We start from the raw sequence: 18289 nt of genomic DNA on the forward strand, positions 1-18289 counted from the left end.
GAGATAACTTGTGTGACCAATAGGGGATTGTGGAAGTGATGGTTATGAAAGAAACCGCAGCTTGCCACTTATGCCCTTGGATTTTCACTCAGGAAGTCAGTGCCATGTTCTGAAAACAGCAGCATTGTGGAGAGATGCACAAAGGTTAGAACTGAGGCTCCCACCAATACACCAGCACCAGCTTGCCAGCCATGTGACCAGGCTACCTTGGAAACAGATCTTCCCGTTCTAATCAAGACTTCAGATGATTGCAACTTTGGCCAAATATTTTGACTTCTACTTTATTTTTCTTAAGTACTGTTTATTGATTATGCTATTAGTTTTCCCAATTTTTCCTTCTTTATCCCCCTCCACCCTGCCCCCCTCCAACCCTCCAGCATTCCCCCCACCTTAGTTCATGTCCATGGGTTATACATATAAGTTCTTCGAGTCCTCTTTCCTATACCATTTTTTATCTTTCCCCATCTATTTTACACCTACTAATCATGCTTCTTCTTCCCTGTACCTTTTCCCCTCTATTCCTCCCTTCCCCCTCCCCACTGAACTCCCTCTGTGTGATGTCCATTTCTCTGATTCTGATCCTGTTCTAGTTGTTTGCTTAGTTTTTGTTTTCCTTGTTCTTCTTTTCTTTTAGGTTCATTTGTTGATAGTTCTAAGTTTGTTGTCATTTTATTGTTCATATTTTTTATCTTCTTTTTCTTAGATAAGTCTCTTTAATAGTTTATATAATAATGGCTTGGTGATGATGAACTCCTTTAACTTGACCTTCTCTGGGAAGCACTTTATCTGCCCTTCCATTCTAAATGAAAGTTTTGCTGGATAGAGTAATCTTGGATGTAGTTCCTTGCCTTTCATGATTTCAAATACTTCTTTCCAGCCCCGTCTTTCCTGTAAGGTTTCTTTTAAGAAATCAGCTGATAGCCTTATGAGAACTCCTTTGTAGGTAACTGTCACCTTATCTCTTGCTTCTTTTATGATTGCCTCTTTGTCTTTAAACTTGAGTAACTTAAGATAATGTGCCTTGATGTGTTCCTCTTTTGGGTCCAACTTCTTTGGGACTCTCTGGGTTCCCTGGACTTCCTGGAAGTCTATTTCCTTTGCCAGATCGGAGCAGTTTTCCTTCATTATTTGTTCAAATAAGTTTTGAATATCTTGCTGCTGTTCTTCTCCTTCTGGCATCACTGTAATTCAGATGTTGGAACATTTCAGGTTGTCCCAGAGAATCCTCAGCCTCTCTTCATTTTGGGGGATTCTTGTTTCTTCATTCTGATCCAGTTGGATGTTTATTTCTTCCTTTTGTTCCAAATCATTGCTTTGAATCCTGGTTTCCTTCTTGTCACTATTAGTTCCCTGAATATTTTGCTTTATTTCATTTTGGGTATCTTTAGTTTATTCTTTCATTTTTTGACCACGCTCAATCAGTTCTGTGAGTATTTTGATTACCAGGGCTTTAAATTCTCCATCAAATAGGTTGTCAATCTCCTCATCACTTAGTTCTCTTTCTGAGGTTTTGCTCTGTTCTTTCATTTGGGCCCTATTTATTTGTCTTGGTGCAGCTGATAGGTTGTAAGGGGGTGGGGCCTTAAGTATTCACCAGGGCAGGGCAACCCTCTTTGCTGCTCTACAGCACTGCTGGTCTGGTTGTTCTGGTTTATTTTTTTCTTTAATTCCTTGGTTGTCAGAGTTCCATGCAGTTTGATTTTCTGGTGATTTTGGTTGTTTATTGATTTTAGATTGGTTGCTATCCTCTTTTTGGTTGTGTGAGGAAGTGAAGGGTTTCTACCAATGCTTCCCTCTTGGCCAGAATTCCTTGACTTCTACTTTATGATAGACCTTAATCCAGAACCTACAGAAACTATGAGGAATCATAAATGGTTATGGTTGTTTTAGGGCTACTAAGTTTTGAGGGATTTGTCAGGTAGTCATAGATAAATCAATATGCCAGATGAGGCTGATACTGCTGGTCTGGGACCACACTTGGAGAATGGCTGCACTATTTTAATCCTTGTACCTACTATATGCCTGGCATATTGACTGCAGTCAATATGCATTTTTTAAATTCATTAATGAGTGCATGAGTGGGTGACTGGTGAATGAAGATGAGACTTAAAGCTACAAATATTGGAGAACCATTGAGTTAAGAATGATGTGACATCAGAGATACTTGGGGATATTTCTTAAGAAAGGTCTATGGAACCATGGTTTGCTGAGTGGCCCTGTCAGCAAAATTGCCAGCTTAGACTGCAGCCTCCCCTCTAATCTCCAACGCCTCCACCCAAGCACCTGGCAGGCAAAGGAGCCTAAGCATGGGACTGCTATGTCTGGTTCTCCTTGCAGCCTGCCAGAACATCCACCTGCTGCCTGCATTTTTATGTCCATCAGGGATCATTCACCCCTCTCTCTGCTCTCCTTTGTTGGCACTTATCCCCCACATTTGGTCCAGCCCTCCTCTCTCATATCTGCTTCTGCATGAAATCTGTTGGGATATGTTGTTTGGGTTGATATATATGCAGAAAATCCAGTCTCACACAAAGCTGTGGTTGGAAAATATGGGAGTATATTAATAACCTTTCAGATCATGGTGGATACTCTTTTTTGATACTTCATCAAAACTAAAGAAGACATAGTTTCTTAAAGGTCAGTTGCAATATAGAGCCTGAAACCATACCAGTGAACTTTTCATACTCTGTTACTTAAAATCTCCTGGTCTATCAGTACTTCAACTGAATCATTTATCCATGCATGAATATGTAACATCATGTCTTGGTCATTTGAAAAATACTGGTTTACTGAATAATGTAAATTTTTCAAATGGCATGTTTTATTATACAATATTTTAAAAGCCACAGATTCAGATCACCACCAATCAGAAAAATCTTTACTATTAGGTTAGTGAGGTCAAATGTCAAAACATCAGAAAATTGAAAGGCATGATTAAACAAGTGCTGATTCATTTACCTGCCTCCTCCTTCCTGTAGCATAGTGTCTGTCACATAGTGGTCACTCCATGGGTGCTTGCAGAGCAGACAAAGAGGAGAGCATAGGAAAAGCAGGTAGGTTTCTGAGGTACCCAATGGAAGGTGGTGTTGATCAGATCATTTTGACAGGCAGTGGAGAGTAAGCCTAAGGTGCAGGTAATAGCAAAGTGGTGTGCTGAAGAGGGGTGAAGGGTCTTCAGGGCAAATAGTGTTTTAAGAGGGGCAGTTTCAGTGTGACACCCCCCTCCCCACCCCATGACATGAGAAACAGGACAGCTGGGTGGCCAGGAGGGCTCCAAAGCCTCCCAGCCTCCTTAGCTGCAGTGCTCAGCCCCATGACATGCCTCCCCAGGGGTCTACAGAGACCCATCATTTTCTCCCAAATTTGCCAACACTGCCCTCCTACCCATCCAATTCTGAAATGACTTGAAATGCCCAGGATTCTGCATTGGCAGTCCCCATCCCAGGTGACTGACTCATACCTGCCCTCCCTGGAGCTTGGCAGGCTGTCCAGGCCTTGAATCAAAAAATCAATCTTTCTTTCTTTCTTTCTTTCTTTCTTTCTTTCTTTCTTTCTTTCTTTCTTTCTTTCTTTCTTTCTTTCTTTCTTTCTTTCTTTCTTTCTTTCTTTCTTTCTTTCTTTCTTTCCCTCCTTCCCTCCCTCCCTCCCTCTCTCTCTCTCTCTCCTCCCTCCCTTCCTTCCTCCCTCCCTCCCTCCCTCCCTTCCTTCCCTCCCTCCCTCCCTCCCTTCTTTCCTCCCTCCCTCCCTCCCTTCCTTCCTTCCTTCCTTCCTTCCTTCCTTCCTTCCTTTCCTATGCTGGCACAAAAAAAAAGTTTGGCCTCTTAGATGGAGTTTTCCCCGTTTTTCCCCACAAAAACCAGAATCTAAAAGGAATTGTAAGTGACTCTCCTCTTGGCTGAATAGTGAGATCTTCCTCAGTTAGCCCAAAATGTTTGGGGGTCAACATTCTCCCAGAGATCCCAGTGGTGCCTAATGGGGTGGAGGAGAGTGAACTCACTGGGCAGATTAATGCTGATTGTTCTACCACCAGAGGCATCCTTGGCAGTGACAAAGTCCTTCTTCCCATTGGCTTTTAATTTATATTCACAATCCTGCAAGGGGAAAGAGAGTGTAGTGTTCCCACTTTATCCATATTGGAAACTGAGGCTCAAATAGGTCAAATAACTTGCCCAAGGTTAAGGAAGGACCTCCTGTGGAGAACATTTTGTCCTGGGTCCTGCTGGGAGATACTGGGGCCCTTGCTCCTTGGTTCAGGGAAAGAGCAGAGCTTCTTTTCTGCTCAGGATGCAAGGGTAGAGTGAAGAGTATAGATTTTGGAGCCTGAAAAAATGTGTACTTGAATCCTGTCTCTCTCCCTCACTAGTTGTGTGAACTTGGGCATATTACTTAACCTCTCTGAACTTCAGTTTCCTCTTTTACACAAAGAACAACAGATTACTCCCTCATAGGGTTTTTGTAAAGATTCAGGGAACCAATGTAGCTAACACATGTGGCTCAGTGTCTGATACAAAGGAGGTGTCCCCAAACTCTGGGTTCCCTCCCTATTTCTGAGTAGAGTCAATGGTTTGACCACCTGGAAAGGGGCCAAAAGTCCATCCCCACAGCCCTGGTTAGGTCAAGACAGTTCCTTGCTTGTGGACTGAGCTGGTGATTCGAGGTTTCTGAGCTATAGTGAGGAGTACAAAATCTCTGGGGATGCTGCATAGTGCATGATGCATGGGTAGAGCATGCTGGAACCTGAGCAGAAGCCCTAGGGGGCACCTGGCAATATGACTTGTGCTCATTTGAGTGTGCAGTGACACCAGGGGTCAGGGAGGCTACTGAGCTTCACAGCCACGATTCCATGAGGTTAGGCAGCTTTCCTTTACCTCCCCAACTCCCCTTAACAGCCCTTTTACTCTTCACTCTTCAAGAACTCATTAAATCCTTCCTTAATGATTTTTTTCACTCTCTGCTATGAACACCAGAGATAACAAACTCCATAAAATTGCTCCCAGGAGGAGATTCCTTACACTGATCCTGAAATAAACTCTTTACAACTTCAAGGGGTGGTGGCCACTCTGAGACCCAGCAAATGGGTCAGCTGCCATCTTGACCATGACCTGACTCTAGAGAGTGCTGCTCTTGCCAATCTGCACTGCCCTGACTGACTCATCTGCATTTATTCAGTTGGCTGGGCTTAGTGTTTGGTCCTTAAGAAAATCCAGCTTGGCTTCTCGGGACCTTCTTTTAATATACTGGCTTGCAGTGGCTGCTCGCATCTTGCTATTTCCTATCAATTTAGCTGTTTTGCCAATTCACTTTCATCCTAGTCTTCTCTTTCCTATTTCAACTTCCTACCTTAAGTGGAGGCTTAATGAGTTGCTTCCCATTACTTGGAAGGACCACTGCTAGAAAACAGTGGGTCTGAGGATTCAGAAGCTAGGGTAATACCTCACTCCCAGCTCAGCATCATACCACCCTTTCTGTGCTGGGTCTGTCACACCCTCTTTGTGTTTCCTGGTTCATAGACCCCTAGGACAATATACTGACTTCATGATACCTGATAGCATCATGAATCAACCATGGATGGCTCAAGCCCAGCTCCAAAGACTATATTTCAAAAAAGTACACATATATCTTAAGTCCCTCTCCAGAACTGCACAACATATTGCATAAGTGTTACTGAAACCCAGTTCTCAGCATCACCAGAAGACCCACATTCTATGACTAGCACTAAGAGCATTATTTTAAAGTGACAAATGTTAACATTTATTCCCAGTTAAAAGATATTTGATCTCAGGGGTCTAACGTGAATTCTTACCGTGAAGGGGCACAAGAGTGCATAGTGATTAGGCATGCAGGTCCTAAAGCCAGACTGTGGACTCAAATCCCAGCTCTGCAATGTATTAGCTGCATAATTTTGAGCAAGATGCTTAACCTCTTGATTGAACTTCTGGTCAAGATGGCAGTATAGGCAGACATGGCTTGCCTCTTTGCACAACCACATCAAAATTACAACTAAAATATAGAACAATCATCTCTCAGAACTGTCAGAAATCAAGTTGAATGGCAGTGTGACAACTATGGAATTAAAGAAACCACATCCATCCATACTGGTAGAAGGGGTGCAGATACAGAACAGGCTGGTCCCTCACTGATGGGTAGTAGATAAAAATTCATGAGGAATATCTCAGGAGTGAGGAGTCACAGACCTACACCAGAGCCCCCAGCCCAGGGTTCCAGTGCCAGGAAGATAAGCTCCCATAACTTCTGGCTGCAAAAACCAGTGGGGATTGAATCGGTGGAAGAACCTGCTGGAGTGTGAAGCAGTTCTTCTTAAAGAATCCACACATGGGCTCACCTACTCAGACTCACTCCTTCTGAGCTCCAGTACTGCAGTAGCACCTTGAAAAGCACCAGTGGTATACAGGGAGGAACTGAAGTGTCTGGATTCAAGGCAAGCAGAGGCCATTGTGACTTTTCTAAACCCTACCCCCACAGAGCCGGCAACTTGGTGCCATATCTGAGACTCCATCAACCTGGCTAACAGTGTTTGACCTGCCTGGGAGATCCCCAGAGACCCTGCCCCACCCAACTTACTGGCCCACTCAAGCTTCTTCCATATGAATGGCTTGGCTTGGCTCATGCTTCACAACTTCCTAAATCCTCTCAAACAAGCAGCAGCTGGCCTCAGTGAACCCAGGCCCAGCACTAGCAGTAGCCAGCTTAGATTCATAGCTTGGCTTCACCTGGGAATCTCGAGGCCAGCACAAGTAGCAACCATCTCAGATTGCTTTATAGCTCAGGCAGGGTAGCATTGGGCAAAACACAGGTGGGGCTGACCTTTCCCTCCATCACCTGTAAGAAGCAAGGAAAATTTAGACCATGAGAAAACAGGAACCGCATTGTAGCTAAAAGGAACTAACAAGGGAGACAGAGTACAGGATGTAGTTGAGCAAACGTCCTGTGTCATGCAGATGTTCTCCCCTGGGTATGCTAGATAAGCAATGCTTTGTTTAGTTTTAAAAATTTGAATTTTACCCTGTTCCCGCGCGCGGTCTCTATAAGCAAATAGCTAACTGCCACGTCAGCTTCTGTGAAACGCTTGCTTGCGCACGCCAAAACCCCTATATAAGAACTTAGCTGTAAGCGCTCAGTGCGACTCTCATCTACAGCCCTTGTGGGTACCGTGTCTCCAGACACTTTGAGAGATCGCCCCTGCGCAGATTAAACTTGGCCAATAAAGCAACATCTTTGATACCCTGAAAGTCTCCGATATTTGTTCTTGTGTTTGCTGGATGCAACATCACCCAGGAAACCCCAGGACCAGCACACCTACCAACAGCTACAGACCACCCTGCCCCTGAACAGCTGATCCTTCACAGAGGGTGGAGGTTTTGGTAAGTGGTCACAGCCAATCCTTGTAGCTGATTGGCCTGGGTAAATCCCTCCCACTGATCTTCCAAGAGCAACCAATGCTCAACTACAAGAGGAGGGTACACTCAGCCTACATGAAGGGCACACCTCAAGTACCCAGCTTGGGTGGTAGGAGAGGCTATGCCATTGGACCCTACAGGACACCGGCTATATTAGTCCACACTATCAAGACACAGAGTCAAGGCAGCTGTACCTAATACATAGAAACAAACACAGGGAGGCTGCCAAAATGAGGAGACAAAGAAATACGGCCCAAGTAAAAGAATAGATCAAAACTCTAGAAAAAGAGCTAAATGAAATGGAGATAAGCAATCTATCAGATGTAGAGTTCAAAACACTGGTTATAAGGATACTCAAGGACCTTAATAAGAACCTCAACAACATAAAAAAGATCCAGTCAGAAACAAAGGATACACTAATTGAAATAAAGAACAATTTATAGGGAAACAACAGTAGAGTGGGTGAAGCCAAGAATCAAATCAATGATACGGAACATAAGGAACAACAACAAAAAAAATCATAACAAGAAGACAAAAGAACCCCCCCCAAATGAGGACAGTATAAACAGCCTCTGGGACAACTTCAAGATGTTCAACATTCGTATCACAGGTGTGCCAGAAGAAGAAGAGAAATAGCAAAAAATTGGACATCTGAAAAAATAATGAAAGAAAACTTGCCTAATTTTGGTAAAAAGAAATAGACATGCAAGTCCAGGGAGCAAGAGAGGAACAAGATGGATGCAAAGAGGCCCACTCCAAACACATCATAACTAAAATGCCAAAGGTTAAAGACAAAGAGAGAACCTTAAAAGCAGCAAGAGAAAAGTAGTTAGTTACCTATAGGGGAGTTCCCATAAGACTGTCAGCTGATTTCTCAAAAGAAACTTTGCAGGCTAGAAGGGAGTGGCAAGAAATATTCAAAGTCATAAAAAGCAGTGACCTACAGCCAAAATTGCTCCGCCCAGCAAAGATATCAAAGAGCAGATAAAGAGCTTCCCAGACAAGAAAAAATTAAAGGAGTTCATCATCACCAAGTCACTGTTATATGAAATGTTAAAGGGTCCTATTTAAGAAAAAGATCAAAACTATAAACAATAAAATGGTAAAAAAAAATACAAATCTATTAACCATTGACTCTAAAAAACAAACTAAGCAAACAAGAACAGAAATAGAATCATGGATACAGAGAGTGCTTTGATGGTTGTCAGATGATGAATGGGGTGTGGGGGAATGGGTGAAGATGTGAGGGATTAAGAAGTACAAATAGGTAGTCACAGAATAACTATGGGAATGTAAACTACAGTATAGGAAATGGAGTAGCCAAAGAACCTAAACATATGACCCATGAACATGAACAATGGTGAGGGGATTACCTCAGGGAGTGGGGGGTGCTGGATGGAGGCAGATGGAAAGGGGGAAAATCAGGAAAACTATAATAACATAATCAATAAAATATAATTTTTAAAGAGATGCTTAACCTCTTTGTGCCTCAATTTCCTCATCTTTAAAAGGGACACTACAATAGCAATCATCTCATAGTGTTGCTGTGATGATTAAAAGGTGTTGGTACAGCCCTGACCATCATGGCTCAGTTGGTTGGGCATCATCCTGTGACAGGACATACTGTGCAGTAGCCATTCTCAGATAGCAGTTATCTCAAGGCCGCACACTAATCCCTTCATTCTGCTTCTGTAAAATGGCTTCCTGCCAGCAACTGTGCTCCTCCCTTCTCCTGCTTCCACCTTTGCAGCAAGAATATAAGCAAGCCCCCGCCTGAGCTCAGGGCCCAGAATTTGGAGACTGCCTCCTCTGGGTCCACATGGGTGAATAAAACTCCACTTCGCAAACCCCGAAGCTGTCTGAGTCACTTTCCTGTAACAATCCCACAAAGTGAAAGGTCACTTATTGGATTCCCAGTCAGGGCACATGCCTAGGTTGCAGGATCAATTCTCAGTCAGGGTGCATATGAGAGGCAACCAATTGATGTTTCTCTCCTTCTCTTCATCCTTCCCTTCCCTTCTCTCTAAAAGCAAATAAATTAACTATTTTTTTTCTTTTTTTAATTTTAATCATTGTTCAAATACAGTTTTCTCCTTTTTACTACCAATCCAGTCCCCCCTCCCACCCTCCCCACTTCCCTCCCATTACCACCCTCCCCTTAGTTTATGACCATGTGTCCTTTAAGTTTGTTCCTGTGAACCCTTCCCACTGTCCCCGTAAATTCCCTCTTCTCTCCCCTCCGGTCACCGTCAGCCTGTCCTCTATTTCAGTGTCTTTGGTTATATTTTGCTTGTTTCTTTGTTTTGTTATTTAGGTTCCTGTTAAAGGTGAAATCATATGGTATTTGTCTTTCACTGCCAGGCTTGTTTCACTAAGCATAATGTTTTCCAGCTCCATCCACGCTGTTGCAAAGGGTAGGAGCTCCTTCTTTCTTTCTGCTGCGTAGAATTCCATTGTGTAAATGTACCATAGTTTTTTGATCCATTCATTTACTGATGGGCATCTTGGTTGCTTCCAGCATCTAGCTATTGTAAATTGTGCTGCTATGAACATTGGGATGCATAGGTTCTTTTGAATTGGTGTTTTAGTGTTCTTAGGATAGAGTCCCAGCAGTGAAATTGCAGGGTCAAAAGGCAGATCCATTTTTAGTTTTCTGAGGAAGTTCCATACTGCTTTCCATAGTGGTTGTACCAGTCTGCAGTCCCACCAGCAGTGCACTAGGGATCCCTTTTCTCCACAACCTCTCCAACACTTGTTGTTTGTTGCTTTGTTTATGATGGCCATTCTGACTGGTGTGAAGTGGTATCTCATTGTGGTTTTAATTTGCATCTCTCTGATAGCTAGCGATATTGAGCATCGTTTCATGTGTCTTTGGATTTTCTGTATGTCCTCCTTGGAGAAGTGTCTGTTCAAGTCCTTTGCCCACTTTTTAATTGGATTCCTTGTCTTCTTAGAGTACAGTCTTGTAAGTTCTTTATATATTTTGGAGATTAAACCTTTGTCTGAGATATCATTGGCAAATATGTTTTCCCATACAGTTGGTTCTCTTTTAATTTTGATACTGTTTTCTTTAGCTGTGCAGAAGCTTTTAATTTTCATGAGGTCCCATTTGTTTATTCTTTCCTTTATGTCCCTTGCTCTAGGGGACACGTCAGTAAAAAAGTTTCTTCGTGAAATATCTGAGATTTTCCTACCTACGTTCTCCTCTAGGACTTTAATGGTGTCATGTTTTATATTTAAGTCTTTTATCCACCTTGAATTTATCTTTGTATATGGTGTAAGTTGGTACTCAAGTTTCATTTTTTTGCACGTGGCTGTCCAGTTCTCCCAACACCATTTGTTGAAGAGGCTATTTTGTACTCCACTTTTATATTTGGTGCCTCCTTTGTCAAATATTAATTGACCATAGAGACTTGGGCTTATTTCTGGGCTCTCTGTTCTGTTCCATTGGTCTATGTGCCTGTTTTTACGCCAGTACCAGGCTGTTTTGATTACAGTGGCCTTGTAGTATAGTTTAGTGTCAGGTATTGTGATCCCTCCTACTTTACTCTTCTTTCTCAAAATTGCAGCAGGTATTTAGGGTCGTTTATAATACCATATAAATTTTTGAAGCATTTGTTCTATGTCTGTGAAATATGCCATTGGTACTTTAATAAGTATTGCATTGAATGTGTAAATTGCTTTGGGTAGTATGGACATTTTGATGATATTAATTCTTCCAATCCATGAACACGGTATATGTTTCCATTTGTTTGTGTCTTCCTTTATTTCTTTCTTCAGTGTTGTGTAGTTTTCTGAATACAGGTCTTTTACCTCTTTGGTTAGGTTTATTCCTAGATATTTTATTTTTCTTTTTGCTATTTCAAATGGAATTTTTTCCTTGATCTCTGTTTCTGCTGTTTCATTGTTGCTGTACAGAAATGCCTTTGATTTCTGGATATTGACTTTGTATCCCGCTGTTTTGCCAAATTCATTTATTAGGTCAAGCAGTTTTTTGGTAGAGTCTATAGGATTTTCTATGTATACTATCATGTCATCTGCAAACAGTGACAGTTTTGTTTCCTCCTTTCTGATCTGAATGCCTTTTGTTTCTTTTTCTTGTCTGATTGCTGTGGCTAAAACTTCCAGTACTATATTGAATAGAAGTGGTGAAAGTGGACAGCCTTGTCTTGTTCCTGATCTTAGTGGAAAAGATTTTAATTCTGGTCATTGAGTATGATGTTGGCTGAAGGTCTCTCATATATGGCCTTTATTATGTTGAGGAATGTTCCCTCTATTCCCACTTTGCTGAGTGTTTTTGTCATGAATGGGTGCTGTACCTTATCAAATGCTTTTTCTGCATCAATTGATATGATCATGTGGTTTTTGTCTTTGCTTTTGTTTATGTGATGTATTACATTTACTGACTTGCGAATATTGAACCGTCCTTGCATCCCTGGAATGAATCCCACTTGGTCATGGTGTATGATCTTTTTAATGTATTTTGGATGCGGTTTGCCAGTATTTTGTTGAGGATTTTAGCATCAATGTTCATCAGTGATATTGGCCTGAAGTTTTCTTTCTTTATTGTGTCTTTATTTGGTTTTGGATTTAGGATGATGTTGGCCTCATAAAAAGGGTTTGGAAGACTCCCATCTTTTTGGATTTTTTTGGAATAGTCTGTGAAGGATAGGGGTTAGCTCTTCCTTAAATGCTTTGTAGAATTCTCCTGTGAAACCATCTGGTCCAGGGCTTTTGTGTGTTGGGAGTTTTTTTATTACTGCTTCAATTTCTTTTGTTGTTATTGGTCTGTTCAGGCTTTCTGCTTCTTTTTTCATTGAGTTTTGGAAGATTATATTTTTCTAGAAAGTTGTCCATTTCACCTAGGTTTTCAAATTTCTTGGCATACAGCTCTTTGTAGTAATTTCTTACAATCCTTTGTATTTCTGTGGTATCTGTTGTAATCTCTCCTCTTTCATTTCTGATTGTGTTTATTTGGGTCTTCTCTCTTTTTTTCTTGATGAGTCCGCTTAAAGGCTTGTCGATTTTGTTTATCTTTTCAAAGAACCAGCTCTTGGATTCATTGATCCTTAGAATTGTGCTTTCAGTCTCTATGTCATTTAATTCTGCTCTGATCTTGGTTATTTCCTTCCTTCTGCTTGCTCTGGGCTGCCTTTGTTGTTGTTCCTCGAGTTCTTGTAGACGTAGGGGTTAGGTTGTTTGTTTGGAATGTTTCTAACCTTTTTGGGTGGGCCTGTATTGCTATGAACTTCCCTCTCAGGACTGCCTTGGCTGTGTCCCATAAGTTTTGGGTTGTTGAGAGTTCATTTTCATTTGTTTCCAGAAACCTTTTGATTTCTTCCCTAATATTGTTCTTGACCCATTCATTGTTTAATAGCATGCTATTTAATCTCCATGATTTTGAGTGTTTGGGGTTTTTTTCCTTGGGGTTGGTTTCTAGCTTCAGTCCCTTGTGGTCTGAGAAAATGCTTGGTATGATTTCAATTTTCTTGAAATTCTTGAGGCTTGTTTTGTGTCCTATCATGTGGTCTATCTTTGAGAATGTTCCGTGTGCATTTGAAAAGAATGTATATTTAGCTTCTTTTGGATGGAGGGCTCTGTATATATCAGTAAAGTCCATTTCCTCAAGGGTATTGTTCAATGGCACAATATCTTTGTTGATATTTTGTTTAGAAGATCTGTCCATTTTTGATAGTGGGGTGTTAAAATCTCCCACTATAATTGTGTTGCTGTCCATATCTTTCTTGAAGTCCTCTAAGATTTTCTTTATGTATTTCGGTGCTCCTATGTTGGGTGCATATATATTTACAATATTTATGTCTACTTGATGGATTCTTCCCTTGAGTATTATGAAGTGACCTTCTGGGTCTCTCTTTATGGACCTTTTTTGGAAGTCTATTTTGTCTGGTAAGAGTATTGCTACCCCGGCTTTTGTTTCCTGTCCATTTGCATGGAAGATTTGTTTCCAGCCCTTCACTTTCAGCCTGTGTAGGTCTTTTATCCTGAGGTGGGTCTCTTGTAGACAGCAGATATGTGGGTCGTTTTTTCTTATCCATTCAGTTATTCTGTGTCTTTTGATTGGATCATTTAATCCATTTACGTTTAAGGTTATTATTGATAGGCACTTTCATTTTCTTTTATGTACGTGTGTTCCTCTCTCTCTCTCTCTTTTCCCTCCCTTCCTTAAAGCAGTCCTTTTAGAATCTCTTGCAGAGCTGGTTTGGTTGAGGTGTATTCTTTTAGACTTCTTTTGTCTGGGAAGCTTCTTATTTGGTCTTCTATCTTGATCGAGAGCTTTTCTGGGTAAAGTAGCCTTGGTAGCAGGCTCATGGTTCTCATTACTTGGAATATTTCTTGCCATTCTCTTCTGGCTTGGAGCGTTTCCATTGAGAAGTCGGCTGTTAGCCTTATTGGGGCTCCCTTGTATGTTACTTCCTTTTTCTCCCTTGCTGCCTTTAATATTCTCTCTTTGTCTTGAAATTTTGTCATTTTAATTATGATGTGCCTTGGGGTGGGTCTCTTTGTGTTCCTCTTGATTGGAACTCTCTGTGTTTCCTGGATTGTGTGACTTTTTCTCTCATCAAATTAGGGAAGTTCTCCTTCATTACTTGTTCAACTAGGTTTTCAATCCCTTGCTCTTCTTCTTGTCCTTCTGGTATCCCTGTTATACGGATATTATTATGTTTCATATTGTCTTGCATTTCTCTTAATCCCTCTTCATTCTTTCTGAGCCTCTTTTCCTTTTCTTGCTCTTTCTGGATGTTGTTTTCTACTTTGTCCTCCAGCTCGCTAATTCGATCTTCTGCTTCATCTATCCTGCTTTTCATTCCTTCTACTGTGTTCTTCAGTTCAGAAATTGTATTCATTTCCTCTTGACCTTTGTTGAGAGTTTCTATTTCCTTTTTCATGTTTATATAGTTTGCAGTGAGATTGATGTAGTTTCCCTCTAATTTCTGAAAGCTCAATGTGAGTTCATTGAACTTCCTGGTAATCATTGTTTTGAACTCACTGTCTGATAGTTGAGTTGCCTCTATTTCATTTAGCATTTTTCCTGAGGCTTCCTCGTTTCCCTTCAATTGGGGGTTGTTTTTTTATTTTCTCATTGTTCATGTGTTTCTTCTTTTTTCTTCTTGTTTGTTAATTTGATCTGTTCTGATTCCCTGTAATTATGGCGTGAACTTCTGTGGTAGAATATTTGTGAGATTCAGTGGTGAAATCTTCTTCGTGTACCCTGGTGTTCACAGCTTCCCCCTACTCATTTTTGTGATCAGTTGGAGGAGTAGGGCAAAATGGTTTAAGACAGCAAGACAGCAAGACAGTATACTATGATATTTACATTAGCAGCCAGTAGAGAAGAGATGGGTTATCCTTTGGCTCCTTATAGTGTTAACCATGATCCTCCACCCCACTATCCACGTTTTAGAAAGGGTGGAAAGACGGTAAGACTCTTATTGGGGACGAGAGGATTGTTAGTTGGATCTAGAAAGCTGTGAGGCTGTGGGACGTCAGATTCTAAGGTAGGGTTGGACTAAAGATTAGTATATAGGAGTAGTGTGTAAAAGAATAGAGATAACCCCCACAATAGTATAGTTCAGAAAATTGCAAAGTGGGCTGAGATCAGGTAAGGGTATTGAGAAGCATTTACAATTGTATAGACTAGGTCTTACTAGCAGTAATAGTAAAGTGACAGTCTTGTGGCAGAATCGATGAGGTCTAGATAACAAGAATAAAGAGTATAGAACCTTGAGAGGTGTATTAATGGAACACAGATGAAGGATAGTAACTTATCAACACCTTGTGACTGAGATACCAGGGGGAACCTATCAAATGACAGTATAACCAGCCAAGCAAAGAAGATTATACAGAAAGAAAAAGAATACCAAAATGTTATTAAAATAAAAAATGTTGCAAAAGTGAGGAAAAGACCATACAAATTTACAGTAACTTGCAAGATTAAAAAAAAGGAAATAAAAGCAGAAGATGTAGTGCAGGAGAGATAAATTTGGAGTGGAAAGAATATTAGGATGAATGGAAGAGAAACATAAGGGATTGCGAGATAAAAATAATAAGAATTGAAAAATAAAATGTCACATAAAACACAAGATAAAATCAATCAACCGACAACAGCCAGAGAAACCAAACAAAACCAAGAAGAAAGAAACAGAAACAAACAAACAAACAAACAAACAACAAAAAAAAACTTCTTCTTGGTTTCTAACTAGCCAGACCAGTTTTTCTGATCTTGCTGGCTTCAGCTGGCTGAGGGACCTTTGAAATGTTTCTCTCTCTCCCAGCCAGATCTCAGCAAGTCTGTCCAGTACCCTGGGCGCTCCCGAGCACACTGGCTCTCTGGATCTCACTTCCATGTTCTTCTGGACTCCGGGATCCTGCAGGGTTCCAGCTCTATGATCTCAGGAGGCACCCGCAATGTTTTGGGATTCACTGCGCCCTCCCTGGGAATCATAAAAGGGTGTGCCCCTCCCCCGCACTTTTGAGATTCGGGGTCTAGGATTGCCCTAAGTGCCTCAATCCGACCCTTCCGGGTTCAAAGCGCGCAAGAGTTAGTCTTCCCGACGGTGCGCGAGCCAAGCCGTTTCCAGCTCCACGTTCCCCGCCGAACCGCACTCCAACCAGGTGTTGGCGCCTTCCCAGGCTCCCCTGCTGGGGCTGGCTAGGAATTTCTGAGCCACTACTGTAGGAATGCACCAAGCACCACGTCCCTCCCGGTATCGCAGCGCATGATTCAGGCCTCCCTATGGGGCGCGAGCCGAGCGTGGCCTGGCTCTGTGCTCCCCACCGACCTGCACTTCCACCGGGCTAGGTGTGCATGCACCCTTCCAGGCTGCCCCTGGTCCTGTCGGCTAGAGGCCCTCACTTCTCCCAAGTCTCTGGGTGGGTGTTCATAATCCCTGGGCGATTTTTTCTCAGTCCAACTGGCCAATCTGTTCCTTCTAGTAACATGTTCTCCCCTGGAGTTGCTCACCCCCCGTATTCAGGGGGAGGGAACAGTGACCTCCCTCTCCCAGGAGCCCTGGGGCAGACCCCAGAGCACCGGGCGGGCCTGGTGTCTGCACACCCCTAGACCCCACGCTGATCCCTGGGCCCCTTTTGTCCTGTAGCAGTCTCCTTACCATCTGGTTTTCCAGTGAGTGCAGTAATTTTTGATGTCCTGCTTTCAAAAGTGATTCGGTAACCTAGCCCACTTGCTCTGTTTCTCCACCGATCCGCGAGTTTCCCTCCTCTTCACAGAACCCGATAAAACACGCTGCCTAGAGTAAAGCCGCCATCTTCCATTATAAACTATTTTTTAAAAAGGTGTCGGTACATTTAAAGTGTCCAGCACATAGTAGGTGCTCAGTAAAAGAAACTGTTAGCATTCTCTTTTTGGTGGGCTTTTGTTCTCTGTGGAAGCTCCATAAGCATATGTGAGGAGTTCCCAGATGGATGCGAGGTCTCCCAATATCCTGGCATTTTCTTGGGTTCTCCCACAAATCATAAGACAGCTAGCAAGCTTATGCAAATACCACATGCTGTCTATAGGAAAGGTAAGCCCAATGCAGCCAGCCCTAACCTCATTCCTGCCAGTTTTGAAAGAAGCATCTCTCAAGAGCCACACTGAGGAAGTAAGTACTAATGCAACCCCAAATGTCTAACATCAGTCATGGGGAGGGCCAACTGCTGTCCCCCAGTAAATGACCAACACAAATAAGTTACATAACACCCTTCGCTTTCAGGTTAGCAATAATCTCATGTATCTTCAGTTTTCTTGTGTGGCTTGGGGTTTCTTAAATATTTTATTTAAATTTTGTTTAAAATATATTTTAATCTTCTAAACCATAATGAGGGTGTATTATATACTTTATATGGGGTCATGGAGACCACCGCCCATCTATTTGGGATGCCAAAATACCATTTTGTAAAGGCCCCTGAATCTAGTTTTTCCTTGTTAATTACAGAGTATTCTAAGATTAAAGTCAGGCTATGAAAAATGTATTGCTATCTTCAAGTACTTAACTTTAAAAATCAGGACTTCTTCATGCTATGCAACTGTTATAGACTTCAGTCTATATGTTTGTGTCCCCCAAAATTCATATGTTGAAGCCCTGCTCCTCAATGTGATGTTATTTGGAAAAGAAGCCTTTGGGAGTGAATTAGGTTTACATGAGGGTGGTCTTTATAAGAAGAAGAAAAGAGACTAGAGCTCTCTCTCCCCAACATGTGAGGACACAGTGAGAAGGCAGCCACTTGCCAGTCAGGAAGAGAGTCCTCACCAGTAACCAAGCTCTGCTAGACCTTGATCTTGGGACTTTCCAGCCTCCAGAACTGCAAGAAAATAAAGACCTGTTGTTTAAGCCACTTCTACGGTATTTTGTTATGGTAGTCCAAGCTAAGACATATTTTAACCAGCTAAACCATAATGTAAATGCAAATGTAAATATCCAGCTGTGTAATGTGAAAAATACAGACATTTATTGAAGAAGATACAATATACAAAAAACACTGTATATAGGACAATGATGTCTCAGTCCACTTCAATGTAGTCACCATGGGACCTCACACAGTTCTCCCAGCATCTCTTCCACTGTTCAAAACACTCTCCAAAATCGTTTGTTGGAATCACCATCAACTGCCTTGTGGTATTTTCCTGAATCTCATCAATGGTCTGAAATCTCTTCCCTTTCAAAGATGACTTTGGTTTTGGGAAAAGCCAGAAGCCACAGGGTGCCAAATCTGGGCTGTAGGGGCACTGAGTCACCTGGTGATTTGATGTTCCACCAAAAAACTCTACGAGATGTGGTGCATGAACAGGCACATTGTCATAATGAAGCTGCTGCCAATCACCAGTTGCCTATAGCTGTGGCCATTTTCCT

At 41.9% G+C, this 18289-nt stretch overlaps 1 protein-coding gene across 1 annotated transcript in view; it reads right to left on the reverse strand.

Moving 5' to 3' along the window:
• Positions 1 to 3914: 3914 nt before the first annotated feature.
• The window catches only part of TMPRSS5 (transmembrane serine protease 5), a 37137-nt gene continuing 22762 nt past the window's right edge, over positions 3915 to 18289 (reverse strand). Inside the window, exon 13 of the mRNA XM_045837362.1 lies at positions 3915 to 4091. Coding sequence (XP_045693318.1) covers positions 3915 to 4091 — 177 coding nt within the window. The remainder of the gene's footprint in view (positions 4092 to 18289) is intronic.

The sequence above is a fragment of the Phyllostomus hastatus genome, unplaced genomic scaffold (genome assembly GCF_019186645.2).
Source record: "Phyllostomus hastatus isolate PE091 unplaced genomic scaffold, TTU_PhHast_1.1 phas_contig_113, whole genome shotgun sequence".
Taxonomy (NCBI): Eukaryota; Metazoa; Chordata; class Mammalia; order Chiroptera; family Phyllostomidae; genus Phyllostomus; species Phyllostomus hastatus.